Genomic DNA, 21,083 nt, shown 5'->3' on the forward strand with positions numbered 1-21,083 from the left:
TTTATAATCCATGGCACTTTCCAGGGGATGCCAGGAAGCCATCAATGAATGGGTGGTGTCACTGTGACAAACAAGGAAAGACAATTGGATTGTTTGGTAATGCCTATTAGTGGGAAAATATTACAAACCACTTCATCAGTGGAGGGCGTCTCCTGGGTCAACTCCTGGGTCTCCCTAGTAGCAGGGAAACCTGTCCCAGCCAATTAAGGGGGTGAGGTTGGGACCATGAATTAGAGGGGAAATAAAGGTCAAATAACTTGTTCTCTCACCAGAGTAAGCACTTCTTATCTTTCCAGGCAGAATGTCCCTCCTGAGGTGGGGGGCAGATCTTATTCTCTGTACAAGCAGACCCCGGAGACATGGGGCTTGGCTCCAGAACACCGCAATAAAGCAAATGTCCCAATCAGGCAGGTAAGATGGACCTCTTCTTCTTGACCTTCACAAGTACCTGTTGGGAGGATCATTTTCCCCTGGTTTATGGATTTCTGAAGCTCAGAGCCAGGCAGTGACTTTCCCAAGATCACCCAGTTATAAAATGGCAGAACATGGGCTTGAGCTAAGACTCATGGGTGGAGGAGTCACAGTTCCTGTTAAAGTGTCTGGTTTTGGAGGCTGGTGCCGCCTCCTCCTCCTCCTCCCTCTTCTTCTTCTTTTGTTCTTTCTTTCTTCTTCTTCTTCTTCTTCTTCTTCTTCTTCTTCTTCTTCTTCTTCTTTTCTTCTTCTTCTTCTTCTTCTTCTTCTTCTTCTTCTTCTTCTTCTTCAGATTTATTTATTTTGAGAGAGAGAGAGAGAACAAGAGAGCACATGTGGGAGGGGAAGGGTCAGAGGGAGAGATAGAATCTCAAGCAGACTTTGAGTTGAGCAAGGAGCCAGAGGCGGGGCTCTATCCCATGACCCTGAGATCATGACCTGAGTGGAAATCAAGAATCAGATGCTTAGCCAACTGAGACATCCAAGTGCCCCAGTTGCTGCTTTTTAAAATTAAAATCCTGGCCTGAGCAGGGTTTGGAAGTTCCAGCCCTAGCTCTGCCACTGTGAGACGAGAGGAAGCTACTTCTCTGCGCCTGTTTCCTTACCTGCACAATGTGGCTGACAACCCATGTCCTCCTCTCACAGGGTCATGGTGAACTCTGAAGCCCTGTGAGTCACCTGAGTTGCAGAGAAGTGGGTTCATGGAAAGGTCCCTGCTACTGTGGCATTCTGCACATTTACTGGGACTCCGATGGGCTTCCTAAAGAGGGGGTGCGGGGTGGGGTGGGGCTCCCACAGGATGGTGGGATATGTGGATAATCATCCTTCTGTAGCTCTCCTTCCTCCGCTGCCCCTGGAAGGGAGCTGTGATCCTCCGTGGGCATCAGGGGGGCTGCTCCTCAGGACTAAAGACAGAGATGGGGTGTGAGGAGTCTCTCACCAAATACCATAGAAAGCATCTGCCTCACTGCTCTTTGTTTGCATATGGCGAAAGGGGGCACATAAAGGCAACGGTAGGTAACTTGCCCAATCTGTTAACAGAGCCACTGAATACAAGTGTGCAGGCGTTAAAGGGGCGCTGCACTAGGTGGCAGGAGTCTCAGGGTCAAGATCTTGACCTTATACCAACTGTGGGCGGCTCTGGACAAAATCTCTTCTCTTTTTTGGTAGTTTCCTGGTCGCAGACTGAGAGTAGCCTCGAAGGGTCCTTCCAGTTCGGAGGCTGACATCCTAGTAGAGGAGACTCAGCACCCGAGGCCAAGGTGCTGAAAACATGAAAAGGTTTGCATTCCACTGAACTTCGCCGGAAGCCTCCGCGCCCAAGGATGCTTCCGTTGCCACGGCAACCGCTCGGCCGGCGTGGTCCCCGGCGTCCCGCGGAGGAAGCTGGGAAGAGCGCTGCCCTCACCAAGATGGCGGCGGCCACGGGGCAGAGGGCGGGGTTGAGCGTCGTCGGCCCTTCCAGACCTTTCCTCTGTTTCCGCTTTCTCGTGCTAACGGCGAGCTTCCGTCAATACTTGGGCTCTTTTCTGGTTCTGGGAGAGCCCGGAGCCAGGGAGGGAGGGTTGTCTGCAAGAACTGGGTCCAATACCCGGGTGGTCAGGTAGGCGGGACTTCCGCGTAAAAGAGGAAGTGACGCGACAGTCGCGGCCGCCGACAGGTGGAACGGCAGGTGGCTTCAGGTGCCAGCCTGGCCTGGACCCGGCTGTGGGACCGACGCTTCCGGTGAGCGACAGAGGTAGCTCCCAAGGGCCTGGAGATCCGTGGGGCGAGCTCTGGGGTGTGAGCTCACCGCCCTGGCGTGGAACTCCCCCCTCTACCTAGTAAGAATCCCGTACCTTCCCGCCCCCCAACCTCGGGGACTACCCCCACCGTCCAGAGGGACAGGGGAGGGTCCGGCTCCCCCCGTATCCCCCGGGTGGAGGTTGACATCTAGGCACTTCGGGTCCCTGAACCCTACGCTCTTTTCTCTCCTTGGTCCAGTTCCCCATTCCCCTGCCGAGCTGGGCAGTCAGCCAGCCCACCTCAACTCTCGGAACCATGTTTGCAGACTTGGATTATGACATCGAGGAGGATAAACTGTGAGTATTTTGTTCCTTCCAAGTCCCAGGAATGCACGAGCCCCGGGGCCTCCAGATCCCCAGACTTCCCAGCTCCACAGACCCTTGCTTCTCAGCGGGGGTTAAGTAGGTCTTGTTCTATAGTAGAAATGGACCCTGCCCTTCCAGGAGCTCACCATCTGTAGGGGGCTGCGGACACCCTAGCAGATGACAAGTCAGGGCCACGTGGGTACTAATGGAGAATGGCCTGGCTACAAGGAGAGAGCAGAGGAGCAGTCTCTTGATTGGGGTGTTCAGGGAAGGCTTCAAAAAGGAGGTGGCAGTGGAGCCAGGGTTTGAAGGTGAATGGGAGTATTGTAAACATACTTTCCTTCCCAGTATAATTAGTAGGACAGATTTTCAGAAATTGTTAGTCTCTCAACTAAAATCTGCCCTCCATCAGTCCACTGCCTGCATCCTCAGCACTTAGTATGGTGCTCGACTCACCATCAGTAGGTTGCTGGTTTGTTGAATGAATAAGTGAATGAAGGCAAATATTGACCACAGAACATAAACAAGTGCTGGTTTATACTGAAAATTGAGAGGTAATTGAGCAGAGCAACTGAGAGATGGGTGATGGATAATTTAAGAGGAGAAGGCTTCCTGGAGCAGGTGGCCATAATGTTCCACCTGTGCCTGAGAAGGTGAGAAGGACAGAGTCTGGATCAGGCCTCAGAGGCAGGATGAAGGAGAGGGAAGGGGGAATCTGTTTTCATGGAGTGCCTGCTCTGGGCTGGGCTGGTGTTAAGTGCCTTTCGTGTGCTTTCTTATAAGAATTTTCATCAAGTAGCAAGCCATTTCCATCCATACCATTTTATGGCTGAGGGAACTGAGATGCACAGAGGTGACTTACTTATCCAAGTCCTGTAGATGGTCAGTGGCAGAGCCGGGATCTGATCCTGCATCTGCAGGACTCCTAAGAGCTGCACATGTGCCAGCGCCAGACACTGTCTTTTTGGCCAATTGAGAAAAGAAAAAGCTGACCAGCACTTGGAGCCTCTCAGGGGCTTCCTTCTTGTCCCCTTTAAGGAATCCTCCCAGGAGATTCAGCCACATGTGCTTCTCTTTCTAGTGGAATCCCTACTGTGCCTGGGAAGGTGACCCTACAGAAGGATGCTCAGAACCTGATCGGGATCAGCATCGGAGGAGGGGCCCAGTACTGCCCCTGCCTCTATATTGTCCAGGTACTGGGTGCTTTGGAGGTGGGGGTAAGGTCCTAGAAGGGGTGAGCCACCTCCCTCCCCTGGGGCAGGCTTATTTTCCTGACTGCGGAGCTGAGGCCTGAACTCCTCAGAGAGGCCTTCCCGAGCATGCCCCTCAGTAGATGCACCCTGTTCTCTGTTGTATCAATGCGCTCCTTCCCTTCTCGGCTCCGCTCACCATCTGTAATCATGGGTTGGCCATTCGTCGTCCTCTATCTCACTGCTAGCCAGACACCACACTGTGAGGACAGGATCTCAGCCTGCTTTTTCACTGCTGTCAGCACCAAGTACAACATGTGTCATAGGGTCAAATGCACAAAACTGTCAGCCTGGGGTACTGGTGCAAGTGGAATGTGAATTTTAGGGGAAAGTCTGCAAGTCCATGGGATGCTAGTGGCCTGGTGAACCCAAATGTAAGCCTCCCTGCTCAGCAGCGAGTTACTTGGTAAGCTCTCTGGGCCTCAGCTTCCTCATCTGGCAAGTGAGAGTGTAAAATGTGTAGGTCACTGTGAGGATTAACCAGAATGCCCCAAACATTGCCCGGCATTTAATAAATACAAAGTAGAAAATGTTGTTTTGTACCTAGCAGTTGTTCATGTCCCCGAGACACTCTGCCAGTGAACATTTTTGTGGTTCTTGTAGATGAAGCTGCTTTGGTGACATTCTATCAGCTGTGACTCTGAGCAGTGGGGACAGTTTTCTTTACTTTGTGACGGGTCAGTCACTGGTTTTTCTGTAGGCTCCGAAGGAAGCTTGCCACAGACATAAATGTGACCTGCCTTCTACTCTGTTCCTGCTTTCTCAGCTCAGTAGCCATTGGTGGCAGATGGGAAACTGCTGTCTCTCTGAGAATCTTGCAAAAGAGTCACTTTTGGGCCTTGAGGACAGAGATTCCCGGGATGTAGCCTGGTCTACTCTGGGTGCTACCTTCACGAGCTTTTGGCCTCCTCTGACCCAGGAGGTATTAAGGAGGCCTTGCCCAGGCCTGGGCCCCCCTGCTACATGCCTGCTTGGTCCCTGCCACCTCCCCCTTCTCACCCATTGGGGGCTGGGTTTGTGTAGAACAAACTGCGATTATAAAATAATAGAATTTGGTTTTTAAAAATTGAATTATTTTTTATCAAAGCGTATCTGACTTGCTCTGAACAAGTCGAGAGTACTAGAAGGCCTGTGTCAAATAATAGCACCCACTGTTGCACCCCCCCCTTTTTAAAGATTTATTTATTTGACAGGGGGAGAGGCAGAGGGTTATTTTAGATGGGTAATCTGGTTACTATATAGGTTTTTTTTTTCTGGACATTTTATATAAAAAGAGTCTGACATGTCACCTTTGGGGTCTGGATTCTTTTACTGAGCATAATGTTTTTGAGTTTCATTCCAGTATTGGCATATTTTTTTATGGCTGACGAATATTCCATTTTTGTGGATGTACCACAATTGTTCATCCATTCATTTGAAGGACATTTGGCTGTTATGAAGAATGCTGCTGTAAACATGCACGCGCATGTTCTGAGTGTACACATGCTTTCATTTTTAGGGAGTGTGTACCTGAGAGTGGGAGCAGGGTGCCAGCTCATATGGTGTCTCTGTGGTTAACTTTCTGAGGAGCCTCTGGTCTCTTCTCTTAACTCAGTCTTTTCTTTTTTGAACAGGTTTCTCGGGTTTCTTCCATTTGCATTCTCTTTGGACGTTCACTACCTTTCTTCAGGCAGCTGTTTGCCCTCATCTTTCTGGAGTCTGTCCCACTGTGCCTCCCCTTCCCTCTCTGGGGCTCCCCTACTTCCAGGAGCCCTCTTTCTTTCCTTCCTTCAAGTCTTTAATTTGGTGCCAGTTAGTTAACATATGGTTAACTACATAACATGTTGTTAACTACACTAACATCCAGTTAGTGTAATTGATGTTAGTGTCAGGTGTGCATCCTAGTGATCCAACACCTCCTCACATCACCTGGTGCTCATCACCGACAAGTGCCATCCTGAATTCCCATCACCTGTTTCCCCCTTCCCCTCTGGTGACTGTCAGTTTGTTCTCTAAAGTTTTTGTTTGTTTATTTAAAGGTTTATTTATTCATTTGAGAGAGAAAGAGGGGGAAAGCATCGGGGGAAGGGGCAGAGAGGGAGAGGGAATCTCAAACAGACTCCCCGCTGAGGGTGGAGCCCGATGTGGGGCTCGATCTCACAACCTTGCAGTTGTGACCTGAGCTGAAATCAAGAGTTGGATGTTTAACGACTGAGCCCCCCACAGGTGTCCCTGTTCTCTCTAGTTAAGAGTCTGTTTCTTGGTTTGTGTGTGTCTCTCTATGTTTTTCCCTTTACCCATTTGTTTTTTCAATTCCACAAATGGCTGAAATCATATGGTCTTTTTCTTATAGACTTATCTTGCTTAGCATTATACTGTCTAGATTCATCTGTGTCTTTGCAAATGGCAAGATTTCATTCTCTTTTGTGGTCGAATAACATTCTGTTGTATATATAAACCACATCTTCTATATCCATTCATCAGTCAGTGTACACTTGGGCTGCTTCCATATATTGGCTCTTGTAAATAATGCCGCTATAAACTTAGGGGTATACCTATCTCTTTGAATTAGCATTTTTATATTCTTTGTGTAAATACCCAGTAGTGCAATTGCTGGATTGTAGGGTAGCTCTATTTTTAACTTTCCGAGGAACCTCCATACTGTTTCCAGAGCGGCTGCACCAGTTTCCATTCCCACCAGTAGTGCCAGAGAATTCCTTTTTCTCCACATCCTCACCAACACTCTGTTTCTTGTGTTGTTGATTTTAGCCATTCTGACAGATGTGAGGTGATATCCTGTTGTGGTTTTAATTTGTATTTCCCTGATGATGAGTGATGTTGAGCATTCTTTCCTGTGTCTATTGGCTGTCTGGATGTCTTCTTTGGAGAAATGTGTGTTCATGTCTTCTGCCAATTTTTTAATTGGATTATTTGGTTTTTGAGTGTTGAGTTTAATAAGTTCTTTATATATTTTGGATTCTAGCCCTTTATCGGATGTCGTTTGCAAATATCTCCACCCATTCTGTGTAGGTTGCCTTTTAGTTTTGTGGACTGTTTCCTTTGCTATGCAGGACAGGAGCTGTCTTTCTCGGCTTACTGCCTCATCGAGGTGGAGCACATCCCCCTGTAGCTTTCTGGAAAAGGCTGCATGGAGGTACATTTTTTGAGAGTTTGAGTCTCTGAAAATGCCCTTATCCCGTCTTTGTTGTTATTCTCATATCCCTTCCAATTGACTTCGGCAAATCAAATTCAAGAATGACTCCCCCCACCCCCCCCAAGAAAAAGGCAAGTTTGAAAATAATTTTCACTTAGAAATGCAATGGCATCCTTTCATTATCTTTTGCCGTCAGCACTGTTATGTCTGATGGTGCTCTGATCAGTGACCCTTTATTTGTAATGTGTTTTATCCTTGATCTCTCAAGACTCTTGGGAGTTTCCTTTTGTTCTTGGCATCCTGCAGGCTCATGATGATGGCTCTTGGCACAGGCCCTTGTCTGTCTGTTGCGTTGGAGCTCAGAGGGCGCGTCCCTCCAGGAACCTCATGTCTTTCTCTGCCCTGGAAGTTTCTAGTATTAGCTTGTTGATGGGATCTTGCTCTCTGGTTTCTGTTCCCTCTTGTGGGACTTCTGGGACTTCTGTTGGGCTTTCTGAATTGATCTTCTAATATTTTTCTTGTTTTCTGATTGTCCATGTCATTTTCATTTTCCTTGGCTTGGTTTCATAGCTTCTTTGACATTGTAAATTTCAGTTACATTTTGCATTTCGAAAAGATCTTTCCTTTTTTTTTTTTTTAGAATTTATTTATTTGAGAGAGTGCACGCTCATGTGTGTGTGTGCACGCGTGCGCGCGCACACACACACACACACACACACACACAAGCAGAGGGGCACAGGGAAAGGGAGAAGCAAGGCTCTCTGCTGGGTACTGAGCCCAAGACATGAGACACGGGGCTCTATCCCAGGACCCTGGGATCATGACCTGAGCCAAAGCCAGACACTTAACCGACTGAGCCATCCAGTCAGCCCTCTTATTTTTGAGTCGATCCTTTTACATCTTCCAGTTTTTTCTAATCACCTCGAAGACATTAATTATGGTTTTCTTTGTATCACCCCTGCTTTGTTTCTGCTTCCTGTGGTTTCCTTTTTCTGTGTAAGTATTTTTTATATGGGATCCTTTTCTTAAGTGCCCGGTAATCCTCGCCTTTCTTTATAGGATGAGTGAATCATCACAGCCATGTACTACTAGTGTTTTGAAGATCTGTGCACAGGCCATGTCCGGGGGACTTCCCTGTGGGGTGAACTATGGGGGAATCTCCCAGTGTCTGCATAGATGGGCCTTTGTGTCAAGCTGTTGAGGACAGGGGCCTCCAGTGTCCTGTGGGGAAGGGCAGTAAGCCTGGCTGCTGGCATTCTGGGGCCCCACTGGGGTGAGGGGGCTTTGGAACTTGCTAAACCCAAATCTCTCCAGTCCCCTGCCTCTCTCCTGCCTTCCTTGGTCCCTGGGCCTGAGTCCAGAGCTTCTCTGGGGAAACCACCTCCATCTTTCACAGAAAAGGGGTAATGATGGACAGCCCTGTGGATGGAGGAGCCCGGAGTTGAGTCCTTTCCCTACTTTCTGCACCTTGCTTTCCACCCACCGTGGCTGTCTCCAGAGGTCCACTTTCTAACCCACTGGCAGTTTCCAGCAAGGATTAGATCTCTCTTACTAAAGTCCTTCCATAGGCCTTGGATTCCCACTGTCCATCTTCCAAGGACAGGTATAACCTCTCATTATCTCCTTTACCGTTTAAAAAAAAAAAAAAAAAAAAAAAATATATATATATATATATATATATATATATACATATTGGGGCACCTGGGTGGCTCCATTAGTTGAGCGTCCGACTCTTGATTTCAGCTCAGGTCATGATCTCAGGGTTATGAGATCAGGCTCCACTTTCAGCAGGGAGTCTGCTTCTTTCTCGCTTTCTCTCTCGGCCCCTCTGCCTGCTTGTGCATGTGCACATGCACACTCTCTCTCTCTGAAATAAGTAAGTCTTTAAAAAATAGTAATTGTTTTTTAGTGTGATTCTGGAAGGTTAACAGAAAGAAACTGTCATCTCAATTTCTTCCTTCCTCATGACATTATGTATATGAAAAGTTACCAGTTGTTCCTTTTGCGTACTTTATGTAGAAAATGTAGCAGCTGAAGATGAAGTAGAGAGAGGGCAGTGTCAGATGTTTGTCCTGGTGGCCATTTTCTGGCCATGATTTCTGTGTTCTTGTCCATCTCTGCATATGCAGATGTGTCCTGCCTCCCCCTTGCCCTGAGCAGCACTTGCACATGTGTGCTTGACAGGCACACCTAGCCTCACGCCTCAGTGAGTGTGGACCCTGTTGAAGGGAGCATGTTGGGAGGAGAGTCTCACATGCACAGTGGAGTCCTTACTCTTTGGGGACTGAGACGAGGCACAGGAACTGACCAGAGGTGCTTTGGGGCTTCAAGTCAGCCCAGGACAGCATTGGCGGAAAATCTATTAACTGAGTTTGGAGGAGCATACACTCAGTTGGGTGTGTGAGGTCTAGACCAAGGTAGGCTCAGTTGCGGTTCAGGGGATGACTGTTTCCCCCGCACTGCCCTCCCTTGCACCCACAGGTGTTTGACAACACCCCAGCAGCCCTGGACGGCACTGTGGCAGCTGGCGACGAGATCACCGGTGTCAATGGCAGGTCAATCAAAGGCAAAACTAAGGTGGAGGTGGCAAAGATGATTCAGGAGGTGAAGGTAAGGTTGCTATGGTTAGGGGGGCAGGGAGACACAGGCAGCCAAGCCACTGCGATGGCACCCAGCCTGCCCTCTATAGGCCTGGAGAGGGACAGGCTCTGTCTGCTGCCCCCTCAGTACACCAGGGTCTGGGCCATACTCTGGCCTCCTTCATTGTCTCCCACATCTGGTCAGTAAATACCACTCGTGCTCCCGGACCACTGTGCTGCCTTGGCAGGAGAGTGGGCACCATTCTGTTCCCTGTCCTTCAGCCCCCATGGGAGCTGTTGGATTAGGAGCCATGCCTCAGGGTGACCCAGTGTGTCCCCACTCAGGGCTAGAACTGAAGCTGGAGGTCCAAGGTGAATGTACTGGGGTCAGTGGACACTCAGTAAATGTCGGTTGGGCCATACTGGGTCTGGGAGGGGTAGGGGGGGAAGAGGAGCCCCCCCCCATCTCTGTAGGAGTTCTCAGTCCACAGGGTCCTCCTGGGCTCACAGTCCCCCAGGGAAACTTCTGAAGGCCTGGGGCAGCTCTGTCCAGCTGCCGGTCTTCTGTTCTGCAGACCACAATCACACACGGCCTGTCTTTGGCTCCCCACACCCCACCCCAGCTGCTATAGCTGAGGCCTCGCCCTGCAAGCCCCTGACACCACCACAAATGGCAGGCAGTGTCCTGACCACTCATGGAAGCAACATGGAGCCCTTTTGCCATTTCTTAGAGATTCAGCTGCTAGTAAGTCTTGGGAAACCTAAACAGCAAAGGATGCACAAAGCCAGTAGATGATCTTGGAGTCCTAGAGTCAAGGGTCCCAATTGTAAATTGAGCTTGGCCGAGTATTCTAGCTCCCTCACCCCATCCTTTCAGACCTCTCCTCACCCCATGTCCATCCTCCATGTCTTAGGGACCTGGCACCAGCATCCCTGCCAGTCCCTCTTACCTTAGCCTGGGGCCAGCTGCTTCTCCACCTTCTCCCCTTTGTTCTCCCGTTCCACTCTACCGGGGCTGGATGTTCCTGTCCTGGTGTGGCACGTCGGGAAGCAGGTGGACAGTGTTTCATCCCGGTACAGACCTGGGAGGTGGGTGTCCCCTGTGGCCCCTTCCTCACACTTCACGTCTGTACCCATCACAGCGCCCATCCTCTGAAGCCTGCCTCACGCCAGCTCTCTGTGTGCCCAGGAGGACGAGAGCGCTTCACATGTGTGCACAGCCTGGACATTAATCCAGGGGTCTTCCAGCCCCCTTGTTTGGGTGGCGGGCAGGGCCTCCTGTCCCCTGTCCTCCTGTCCCCCCCCCCCCCCCCCCCCGTTTACTGGCACCCAGAGGGAGGAAGGGATTTGCTCAGGTCTGAGTCCTGCTGCCCTGGCTGCTGCCTGTTGGGGTCCTACAACACACTCTTGTGCAGCCTAAGAGAGAGAGCTTTTTGCCTCTGCCCCTCACTGTGACAGCGTCAGATCATTTTGGTTTCCTTTCAGAACTCACTTTTGAAATCCCATGTTGTATTTGAATGGATTCTGTCCCAAGTTAAAGGGGTCTGAGGATTGCATGGATGACAGTGACCGTGGTGGCCTCACGTGATCAGGGAAGGCTTCTCAGGAGAAGCCGGCACTTCTTTTCCAGTTGTAGAATGTGGTTTGCATTGGCTTCCTTGCTGGTGTGGGCCCTAGGGCTGGGGCTGCCCTGCACATGCTCCTTGGTGTCCCAGCACCAGGCACAGAGAGAGTGCATGGATGTGTTAGTTGAGTGAATGGGGCACCGCTGAGCATGGGTGATTAGAGCACAACGGATACTCCATGTGGGGCAAATTGTGAAGCAAGGGCTTGGAGCATGGCGTGGGGAAGGGTGGGGCCCCTGACCTCACTGGACCTCAGGACATCAGAGACCACCAGGCTGTGAGCTCTGTCTCTGCCCTTGTCCTTGCTGGTTCCCCAGGGCCTGGCACCTCGTGGAACAAGGAGGGACATGGGAACAAACCAGTTACAAAGCGGGGCCACATCACAGCCCTTGGCCCCGCATAGCTGAATTCATGGTTGGTCTGGGCCTTTCCCAGGGCTCAGGATGCTCTCATGACCACAGATTTCAGGGAAGACAGGCTTCCCCAAGGAAGAGGCTTGGGACCCAGGAGACTCTCTCTCAACTGTGCCTGTCCTTTTCCAGGGTGAGGTGACGATCCACTACAACAAGCTGCAGGCGGACCCCAAGCAGGGCATGTCCCTTGACATTGGTAAGCTGGGCCAGAGCAGTGGCACCCGGTGGCCCCACAAGCCCCTGGCCCTGTTCTGTGTCTTTATGACAGTGTTACATGGTTTTTGCCCAAACCAATGCAAAGGACCTGGGGTGTTCTCCTGCAGCTGCACCCAAGAAATCTGTCCCTGATTTCACTCTGTCCCATGTTGCAGTTCTCTCCCAAGGCCACCTGCCCTGGGACCTCCCTGCCCTAGAGTTGTCATGCCTAGGGCATGGTGCCTCAGGCCCACGCATGCCCCTACTTGGCCCTGGCCTCTTCTTCCACCTGCCTACTCCCAGGAAGGCTCAAGGTCTGAACTGGACCTTAGGCCTTGGGCAGAGGGTCCCAGGCCAGCCCTTCCTCCCACGGCATCTCCTAGGACAGGTTGCCTCCTGCTGAGGAGGGCTGGGCTTTGGTTCTGTAGAAGCTTCAGACTCTAGAGCTGGACACTGCAGCTTCGAGGTCCTCTGGACCAGTCACCTCATTCGACATAAAGGCATGAGCCCAGAGAGGGCTCCATGTCCCCTGGGTGATGCACACCCAGATCTCTCAGCTATGGAGCCCAGCACACTTTTCCTCCACCCTAGGGTCACAGTCACCTCCTGGTTTTTAGGGAGAGAGGCTAAGATCAGTCTGTCCCAGAGGTTCTCCCTTATAAGCCTCTTTGGTCCCTTCCAGGGACTCAGTACACAACATGTATACGGTAACCGAGTCTGGGGGTCTGAGGTTACTGATGGCAGCTCTGCTCCCAGATATGGAAGGGAGAAGAGGCTTTCCTGGTTCGCCTCTTGGCACTTTACATGCTTACCTCCTTCCAGTTCTCAGCACCGCCCTCACAGAGAGGGAATAGGGCAGGGGACCTGGCACAACCCCATGGGGGCTCCCCCTGCTTCAGTCACCCCTGAACCAGAGCTCAGGGCAGCCCTCTGAGCCCCTGCTGTCACTCACCATGAGGAGATGAGCTGGGGCAGGGGTGCCTGAGGCCGCAGCTGCGCACTCCCCATCACTGAGTCCCTTTTTTCCCCTGCTCCCAGTGTTGAAGAAAGTAAAGCATCGGCTGGTAGAGAACATGAGTTCCGGGACTGCAGATGCCCTGGGCCTGAGCCGGGCCATCCTGTGCAATGGTGAGTCCTCTCCTGCCCAGCTGGCCCGGGGATGGGGTCGCAGGCCCAGGCTTCCAGAGGAAGGGGCACCATGGATGCCCATGGACCCGACGTGGTTCCTGCTGCCCATGGGGCCACTGGTCACCAATCTGCATTCCCAGAGGCCTCTCTGCCTCCCAGAGAGTATCCACAGCAGTCAGCTAAGGCATCCTGCAGCCAGTGGCTCCCATGGTCAGGCCAGGATTCCAGGCCCAGGTCACAGATGAGACAGATGCAGAGTACAGAGGTGTCTCCTTTCAGCTCCAGCTCCCCGAGCTGATGCCTTTGCCATTCTCCCCAGCTGCTGTCACAGAGCCGGGGGCAGCCACCATGTGCCCTCTTGTCAAGTGTGGCCCCGGCTTTCTGCTCCTGCACTGCCCTCCTTGCCCTTGCCTTTCTCCAGGAGGTGGCGCTGCTGCCCCTGTCTCAGAGGTTCCTGGCCAAGACTGGAGGTGGGGGCAGGGGGAAAGCCAAGGCCACACACCCTCACACCCACGCACCCGTGTGGCCAGTAAAACACTTGGTCCTGCTCCCCACAGTCCCCAGTCCGAGTTTATAAATAGCAGTTGTGCTCTGCGTGTGTGGGGGTGGGTTTAAATGCCTGTATGTGTTGTAGGCTCAACTGGGCACACTGGGCTTCATTGGCTGGGACGTGGGGGTGGGGTCCGAGCGCGTTCCAAGCAGCGTACAAAAGTGGTGGCTGCTATTCTCAGCTTCTTGGTGTCTATAAATCCCTGTTACTGTAGTTACCATGCGTTGAGATGAAATTAGAACTGGTTGTTGTGTTTTTTCCCCCCAAACCTTGCAATTTCCCCAGCCTTAAATAGGGTTTCTAAAATTGAAGCTGTCATGATGTCCCATGACCCAGCTAAAAACAACAGCATGGCGCTTACGTGGCTCCTTTCCTGCCAGGCTGGCCAGGTGCCAGGGCTCTGGGGAGGCAGCGCCTGGGGGCCAGCCAGTGGCCAAGCTCCTAAAGACCTCTGAGATGCTCAACGCAGCCCCCCACCCCCCGCCAGAGCCCACTGAGCCCATTCCTCCCCCTGTTGCTGCCACCTGACACACATCCACCGTCTCTGCCCAGACTCGGCTTCTGCCTCCTTCCCCTCCTCAGAAAACCCTGACCCAGGTCAACACAGGAGATGGGGTGGGGGTGGTTAGAGGGCACCCTGCCTTGAGTAGTGCCTGGCTGTGTGCCTTGGGACACGACGTCCCTCCTTTTACACAGAAAATGAGAAAGTAATCCCTACCCCAGAGGCTCATACGGAGGAAGGACTGAGCTATGGGCAAGGAGCCTTGGGCGATGGGTCCTGACTTACAGCTCACTGGAGCTCAGTGAGGTTGGGCCCTGCCCTGAGGGGCCACCATGTGAGGAAGCCACTGGCACAGTCCCTGCCCCGCTCCTGGTGGGGAGGTGGGAGGTCCCTCATCCCCTCACTGCTGGAGGGGCCCTCCCTCCCTGATCTGAAATGCCGGCCCCAGCAGTCCAGTTGCTCCCATTTTTGAGCCCTTGTGGCAAGGCAGCTGTGCCCACCTCTCCCCTGACAACCCCCAGTGCCTGGCCACTGTCTCCTCTGCTGGACCATGAGCTTTGAGGGCATGACGTAGATAACATTTACTAAGGTCATTCTGTGGCCCTGACATGGGGTCCGGCACCCAAAAGGTGCTCGAAGAACCTCTGTTAAGTAGTGAATGTTGATCACCAAGGCCTGGTCCAGTGCCAGCTCTTCCTCCCTGAGCAGTGCTCCCTTCTGAGCTGTCACATTTGCTTCTCCTGCGGAGGGGGCTGCGTCATGCCTGCATTGGGGTTGTCAAAACGACTCATCTCCCCGGCTTAGCTCTGCCTGCCTGCCTCCTTGGCTGTTGGCAGGGGTTGTGTTAGAAGTACGGAGGCCTTGACCACTGGGATGGGGCCTGCCTTTGGCTGGCCATCAGGAACTACCCACAGATCGGGCCTTGAGAGGACCCATCCTTTTTTCCTGATGACTTTTGGCAGTGCCTAAATGATCATCACCTCTGCCCATCTGCTGTACCCCAGCCTGCTGGGGTGGGGACTTAGGAGTGGCCCAAGGGCGGCCTTCCTTGTCCCCTGCTGGCCTTTGGTTTGGGTGTCCTGGGCTGCTATGGAACACGTCTGAGCCCAGTTGAGATCCCCCTCCCTGGGACCCCCGTTCTGTGCCAGTCCTTGTTCTCTTCTGGAAGCTGCCTCTCCTCCCAAGCCTGGCTTGGGCCACCCCGCTCTCTCCTCACCCCTGTGCTCGTATAGACTCACTGGACCCACCTTCTCTCTGATTCCCCCACAGACGGGCTTGTCAAGAGGCTGGAGGAGCTGGAGCGGACCGCCGAGCTGTATAAAGGTGAGAGGCGGCCCCTCGGGTCCTGTCCAGGGGGTACCTGGCACTGGCTCTGCCCTGGGGTAGATCTTCACAGCCCTGCTCGGAAATGGTGGCAGTAGGGGCAGGAATGCTGGCCTATGAGATTCTAGGACTGTGGTCATTAGGAATTCTTAGGAAGAAAGCCTCTTAAGACATACTTTTCCTGATTATGAGAGTAATACATATCCATAAAAATTCAAATAATAGCACATTCAAGCATGGTGGGAGCCTCTTGGAATCTGACTGTCTCCCAAAGATACAGCGCCTAGGAAGCCCTGGTCACCTTCTGCCCCTGCCAGGTCCTGGATCTCTTGTCTGATGGGGGCTCCTCTTGGGTGGCACTGGGGCCGCGGCTAAGCCCTCAACCCTGGGCCCCAGTGGGGCTGTGGGAACAGTGAGGACCTCTGGGTGGGGGTGGAGGCCATGTCCTGGGGGCCCTTGTGGTCCTGCCATGTGCCTCCATCCCCCTACAGTTGGCTCTCTCCTACAGGAATGACGGAACACACCAAGAACCTCCTCCGGGCCTTTTACGAACTGTCACAGACACACCGGGGTAAGGGTGCCCCCAAACCTGTGTGACCCTGGGAAGACCGTTGCTCCCCTCTGAGCTCAGGGCTGCCCCAGGCAGTGAGGGTGTGGCCGATCCCCTCCCAGGGCCCTTCCTCACCAGGCTCGGGTGACCTGAGCAGCATCCGACCTCATGCCAGGTTCGGGCTGGGCCTTGTCCAGATGCTGGGAGGTAGGGCCAGCAGGGAACATCTGGACCAGCTGGTGTGTAGGGTCCAGTGTAACCCGTTCTGCCCCTTACAATGTGGAGAGGCTTCCTTATTTGTGGTCTCATTTTCTACGAGACTGCTGGCTGGGCCAGGCAGCTAGAGTTAACCCCACTTTGCAGTGGGGAAAATGATCCCAGACGGAGGAAATGTGCACACCACTCCTGCCGGCAGTGCTAGCCTTAGACCCAGCCTCCACATCCCTGTGCTCTGCTGCCAGGCAACAGCAGCCTCTCCAACCTTGACCGAGCCTTCTTCTTCCCCCGTGGTCTGATCACTCTGGGGAATGAGGGCCGCTCTCTTGGGTGTAGACCCACTTCCCTGGGGACATAGACTTCATACAGGCCTTCACCTTCGGCCTGTTATGCCCCTTGCCCCACTTCTCCCCAGCGAATCCCCAGCTTCTCCATGAAGGGGTCAGGTAGGGACAGTCTTCAGGGCAGACTTATCCTGCAGCCTTTGGGGACGTGTTCTCTGTGATTGGGGTGCGGGAGCCCCAGCCAGCCGCGAGTGAGGCTTTTGTGAAGTTTGCTGACGCCCACCGCAGCATCGAGAAGTTCGGCATCCGGCTGCTGAAAACCATCAAGCCGGTAGGTGGTGTCGGGCATGTGTGCATCAGCATGTGAGGGTAGAGAGGGGACAGTGTGGCATGCAGAAAGTGTCCTGTACTGGAGTCAGAACATGTAGGTGCAGGTTCTAGCATGGTCACCTGCACGACTGACTGTGGTAAGTCACTCTGCCTCCCTGGCCTCACTCAGCATTGACCCCCAGGCTGGTTTCTTCTGCCCCTGGCTCCATCTTAGTTACAGTTTACCCTTGGCCTAGCCTGTCTTCTCACCTTGAATGGACTGACTTGTCTGTCACTCTTTGACTTTGACACCTGAGTCCACTAGAAGGATTGATGGGTCAGTGCCGTTCTTTGTCATGCCAGCCAGCCCAGCCCCTGCCCCCTGGGACTAGGTGTCTGCCTCCACTTTCCCTTCCAGATGCTGACAGACCTGAATACGTACCTCAACAAAGCCATCCCAGACACTCGCCTCACCATCAAGAAGTACCTGGATGTGAAGTTTGAGTACCTGGTGAGTGGTCCCCAGCCCCTGAGGAGGGATGAGTCTGGGTGAGTGGTCCCCAGCCCCCAGGGAGGGATGAGTCTGAGTGAGTGGTCCCCAGCCCTCAGGGACGGATGAGTCTGGGTGAGTGGTCCCCAGCCCCCAGGGAGGGATGAGTCTGAGTGAGTGGTCCCCAGCCCCCAGGGAGGGATGAATCTGGGTGAGTGGTCCCCAGCCCCCAGGGAGGGATGAGTCTGAGTGAGTGGTCCCCAGCCCCCAGGGAGGGATGAATCTGGGTGAGTGGTCCCTAGCCCCCAGGGAGGGATGAGTCTGGGTGAGTGGTCCCCAGCCCCCAGGGAGGGATGAGTCTGAGTGAGTGGTCCCCAGCCCTCAGGGACGGATGAATCTGGGTGAGTGGTCCCCAGCCCCCAGGGAGGGATGAGTCTGAGTGAGTGGTCCCCAGCCCCCAGGGAGGGATGAATCTGGGTGAATGGTCCCTAGCCCCCAGGGAGGGATGAGTCTGGGTGAGTGGTCCCCAGCCCTCAGGGAGGGGTGAGTCTGGGTGAGTAGTCCCCAGTCCCCGGGAGGGATGAATCTGGCATGCTAGAGGGAGAACCCACCTAGAGATTAGCCACAGGATGGTAGGCAGGAAGGGGCCAGAACCTTTGTCATATCTGATTGAGGACGTGAGCCCAGGGACCTGGGAGGTACTGGGAATTGGACAGCAGCCCAAACCCTGCCCACTCAGGGAGCCTTTGGGTGCCCAGGGTAGGCAGAGTGCTTACTCTGGGCCACTCTGACCCCTTGAGATTATTTGGTCACTTTTACAGTGGGTTATAAAGTGGGTGCCAAGGGACATGATCGAGTTGGGTTTTTGTTTTGTTTTTTAAGATTTCATGTATTTAGAGAGTATGTAAGTAGGAAGAGGGGCTGAGGGAGAGAATCTCAAGTAGACTCCACGCTGAGTGTAGAGCCTGATGTGGGACTGAGCTCATGAACCTGAGATCATGACCTGAGCTGAAATCAAGAGTTAGACACCCAACGGACTGAGCCACCAGGGACTCCTGGACATTACTGAGTTTTATGTTTAAGTAAAAATTCTGATGGTCAAAGGAGTTGAGGGAAGATGCTCCACCAAGCAAGCTGAGATTCCTTTGCTGCAGGACTTCCCAAAGCCTTTGGCATCCCTGTGTGCACCATAAATCCTCAGCAACCTTCCCACGCTCTTTTGACCATGGAATCCCTTTTTCCCCAGACCATCTCTCCTAACTTGAGTTTGGGAAATGCTGGGCTGTTTCTTAGGCCCTTGCCACCCTCCCACATGAGAGGCAAGTGTCAGCCTATCCTAGTTGAGGGCAGGCAGGGCCCAGGGGGCCTGGCATGGCTGCGGGGTACCGTGTGGGGTGGAAGTGTGGCATCAGGGTGGGCATCCAGGAGGTGGAGCCCCTCTGACACTGTGACCTCGCCGTCCCATACAGTCCTACTGCCTGAAGGTGAAGGAAATGGATGACGAGGAGTACAGCTGCATCGTGAGTTTTCAGTGGTGATTGGGGGGTGGCCCCGGTGCTGGAAGGTCTTGGAGTGTATGGACCTTCCCCTGCTTGTCTCACAGTGGCCCAAGAGTGTCCTGGTCTGCCAGGGGCACCGGGTGCCTCAGGCTGACCTGGGAGAGGCTAGAGAAGTCTGGCTGGGTTCTTGTTTCTGAAGGTGGGAGGCTATCTACCTGGGCTTCAGAGCACTGGCCGGCTTGCTGCGGGGCCACTCCCCAGCCTTCATGAGGCTCTTGTGGGAAAAAGCTGACTTTCCTCACTCCTAAGAGGAAATGTTCAATATTTTTGATGTCATGATCCACCTTAGCACTAAATTGTCAAGGGTTTGTTTTTTTTGTTTTTCACAAAGCTATTACTAAGTGCTTTTGGCAATCACTGGTGTCTCGGAAGTGAGGAACCATGGGAGCTTTGAAAAATGCTATGTGGTGCAGGAGTGTGAGCTGGTGGGTGGGCTCTGCAGCCTCCCTGCCCTGTATGTCCACCTACCCCGCTGGATTGCTGATGTGCTCCCCCCTGCCCCAGGCCCTGGGGGAGCCCCTGTACCGCGTGAGCACTGGCAACTATGAATATCGCCTGATCCTGCGCTGTCGCCAGGAGGCCCGTGCCCGCTTCTCCCAGATGCGCAAGGATGTGCTGGAGAAGATGGAGTTGCTGGACCAGAAGCATGGTGAGGGGAGTAGGTGGGCACTGGGGGCTGGAGAGGCATGCCCAATGCCAGCCCTACACAATCCTTGGGTTTGGGGGATGTGTACCATCTTCTCCCCATTTCAGAGGTGGGAAAACCGTGGCCCAGAGAGGTAAGGTCCTTAGGTGGGGTCCCACAGCCCCACCATGGCAGACCTTTGGGGCTGACCCAAGGTGGAAAGCCTTGGCAGGAGTGCATCCCCCTTCCTGGGGTCTGGCTTGGGTGGGCCTGGTCCTTGCTATGGGGTGCAATGGGGTGCAGTCCCCAATCTACCCACTGTGGCAGGGCTCCTCTCTCTGACCTGGGAACTGGGAATCATGGGTGTGCACAGGCCTGGGCTGCCCTGGCCTTGCCTGCACCCAGGGCATACGGGCTCGGTGAGGTGCAAGGGGGCCTCCCCTAGGAGGAAGAGGGCCAGGTGGCCTTGGCGGGTCTTCTCCACTGGTGCCTCTTGGCCCGCTCTCCCACCCCAGTCCAGGACATCGTGTTCCAGCTGCAGCGCTTCGTGTCCACCATGTCCAAGTACTACAACGACTGCTACGCGGTGCTGCGTGATGCCGATGTCTTCCCCATCGAGGTAGACCTTGCCCACACCACGCTGGCCTACGGCCTCAGCCAGGACGAGTTCACTGATGGGGAGGACGAAGAGGACGAAGATGACGAGGACACGGCTACTGGGGAGCCGTCCAGGGATGCACGAGGGGCTGCCGGGCCCCTGGACAAGGGTGGGAGCTGGTGTGACTCCTGAGTGCACCGTGGGGTGCGGATCTGGGGGGTAGGGTGAGTGGGAGGACAGAGCATGGGAGCTGGGGCGGGGCCGCTGCAGAACAGGGTGGCGCATAAAGGCCTGCTGGCTTGGGGCGCCTGCCTCCCTGCTCCTCTGTCCTAGCACAGCGAGCCTGGGCTTCTGCCCAGGAGAGGCCCTGGGCCCATGGCCTGGGACCTGGACACTGGCCTGCTCCGCCTTCCCTCCCCACCTTCCCAGCCAGATGGAGAGCTTGGCCTCTGGAACTGCCTTAGGAAGGAGAGAAGGGGCACGGAAAGGAGGTGGGGTTAGAGGTGGCAGGACGTCCAGGACCCGTTCCCTGTGGGCACCACCACTGGAGCCTGCTGGAGTGGGGGGCTGGGGGTGGACAGCCGAGGTTGGGTCCAGTGTCTTGTGTACACCCTCACCTCAGCCCAGGCTGGCCCCAGCCTAGCCCACACTCACACCTCGGCGGCCTTTATTTATTTTATTCCCCTAGCTCAGCCACTTCCCTGGGGAAGGGCTGGGCACTGGGCCTGTATTGAATAAACACAAACCCAGATGGAGCCGGGCTCTTTGCAGTGGCCTCAGACCCTCCTCCCCTCGACGCCCCATCTGCAGCCTCCCTGGTTGTGAGGGAGGGGGGGGCAACAAGATTTATTGACATTCCCTTCATAGATACCACTTATTCCTTGCAGTAGCTCTTTGAACTGGCGCTACTGGCCCCATTTACAGACAGGTGACCAGGGCTAGAGAAGTGTCTTGCTCAGGGCCGTTCTGTGTACAGGGACAGAGTGGGATCTGGACTTAAATCTGTCAGGTCCCAAAGACTCCAGGGCTTGCTGTGCTTTGTGATGTCCTTCCCCATCTTTGATCCGCCAGTGCTCTGGCCAGTAGCTTGGCCTTTATATGGAAGGGCAGGATAGACACTGGGGCAGGAGGTCCAGGCCCTGCATCAGGGAGAGAACATTAGGGGTGCCCCCCCCACACCAGGCGCACCTGTT

General features: G+C 53.9%; 1 protein-coding gene across 3 annotated transcripts; it reads left to right on the plus strand.

Moving 5' to 3' along the window:
• The first annotated feature begins 1,804 nt into the window (after nucleotides 1-1,804).
• On the plus strand, nucleotides 1,805-20,645 carry PICK1 (protein interacting with PRKCA 1). 3 transcript variants are annotated; one of them, XM_026011019.2, is made up of 13 exons: nucleotides 1,805-2,196; nucleotides 2,455-2,552; nucleotides 3,643-3,754; nucleotides 9,426-9,554; nucleotides 11,691-11,757; nucleotides 12,795-12,884; nucleotides 15,206-15,259; nucleotides 15,768-15,830; nucleotides 16,507-16,640; nucleotides 17,037-17,129; nucleotides 18,578-18,628; nucleotides 19,172-19,316; nucleotides 19,808-20,645. In XM_026011019.2, the coding sequence occupies exons 2-13, from the start codon at nucleotides 2,512-2,514 to the stop codon at nucleotides 20,080-20,082; spliced, it is 1,254 nt and encodes a 417-aa protein (XP_025866804.1). In that variant the 5' UTR covers nucleotides 1,805-2,196; nucleotides 2,455-2,511; the 3' UTR covers nucleotides 20,083-20,645. The 3 variants fall into 3 exon arrangements, with proteins under 3 accessions (XP_025866804.1, XP_025866805.1, XP_025866806.1); XM_026011020.2 differs by having other exon boundaries at nucleotides 1,860-2,294; XM_026011021.2 differs by having other exon boundaries at nucleotides 1,875-2,209.
• The last annotated feature ends 438 nt before the right edge of the window (nucleotides 20,646-21,083 follow it).

Source organism: Vulpes vulpes, unplaced genomic scaffold (genome assembly GCF_048418805.1).
Source record: "Vulpes vulpes isolate BD-2025 unplaced genomic scaffold, VulVul3 u000000781, whole genome shotgun sequence".
NCBI lineage: Eukaryota > Metazoa > Chordata > Mammalia > Carnivora > Canidae > Vulpes > Vulpes vulpes.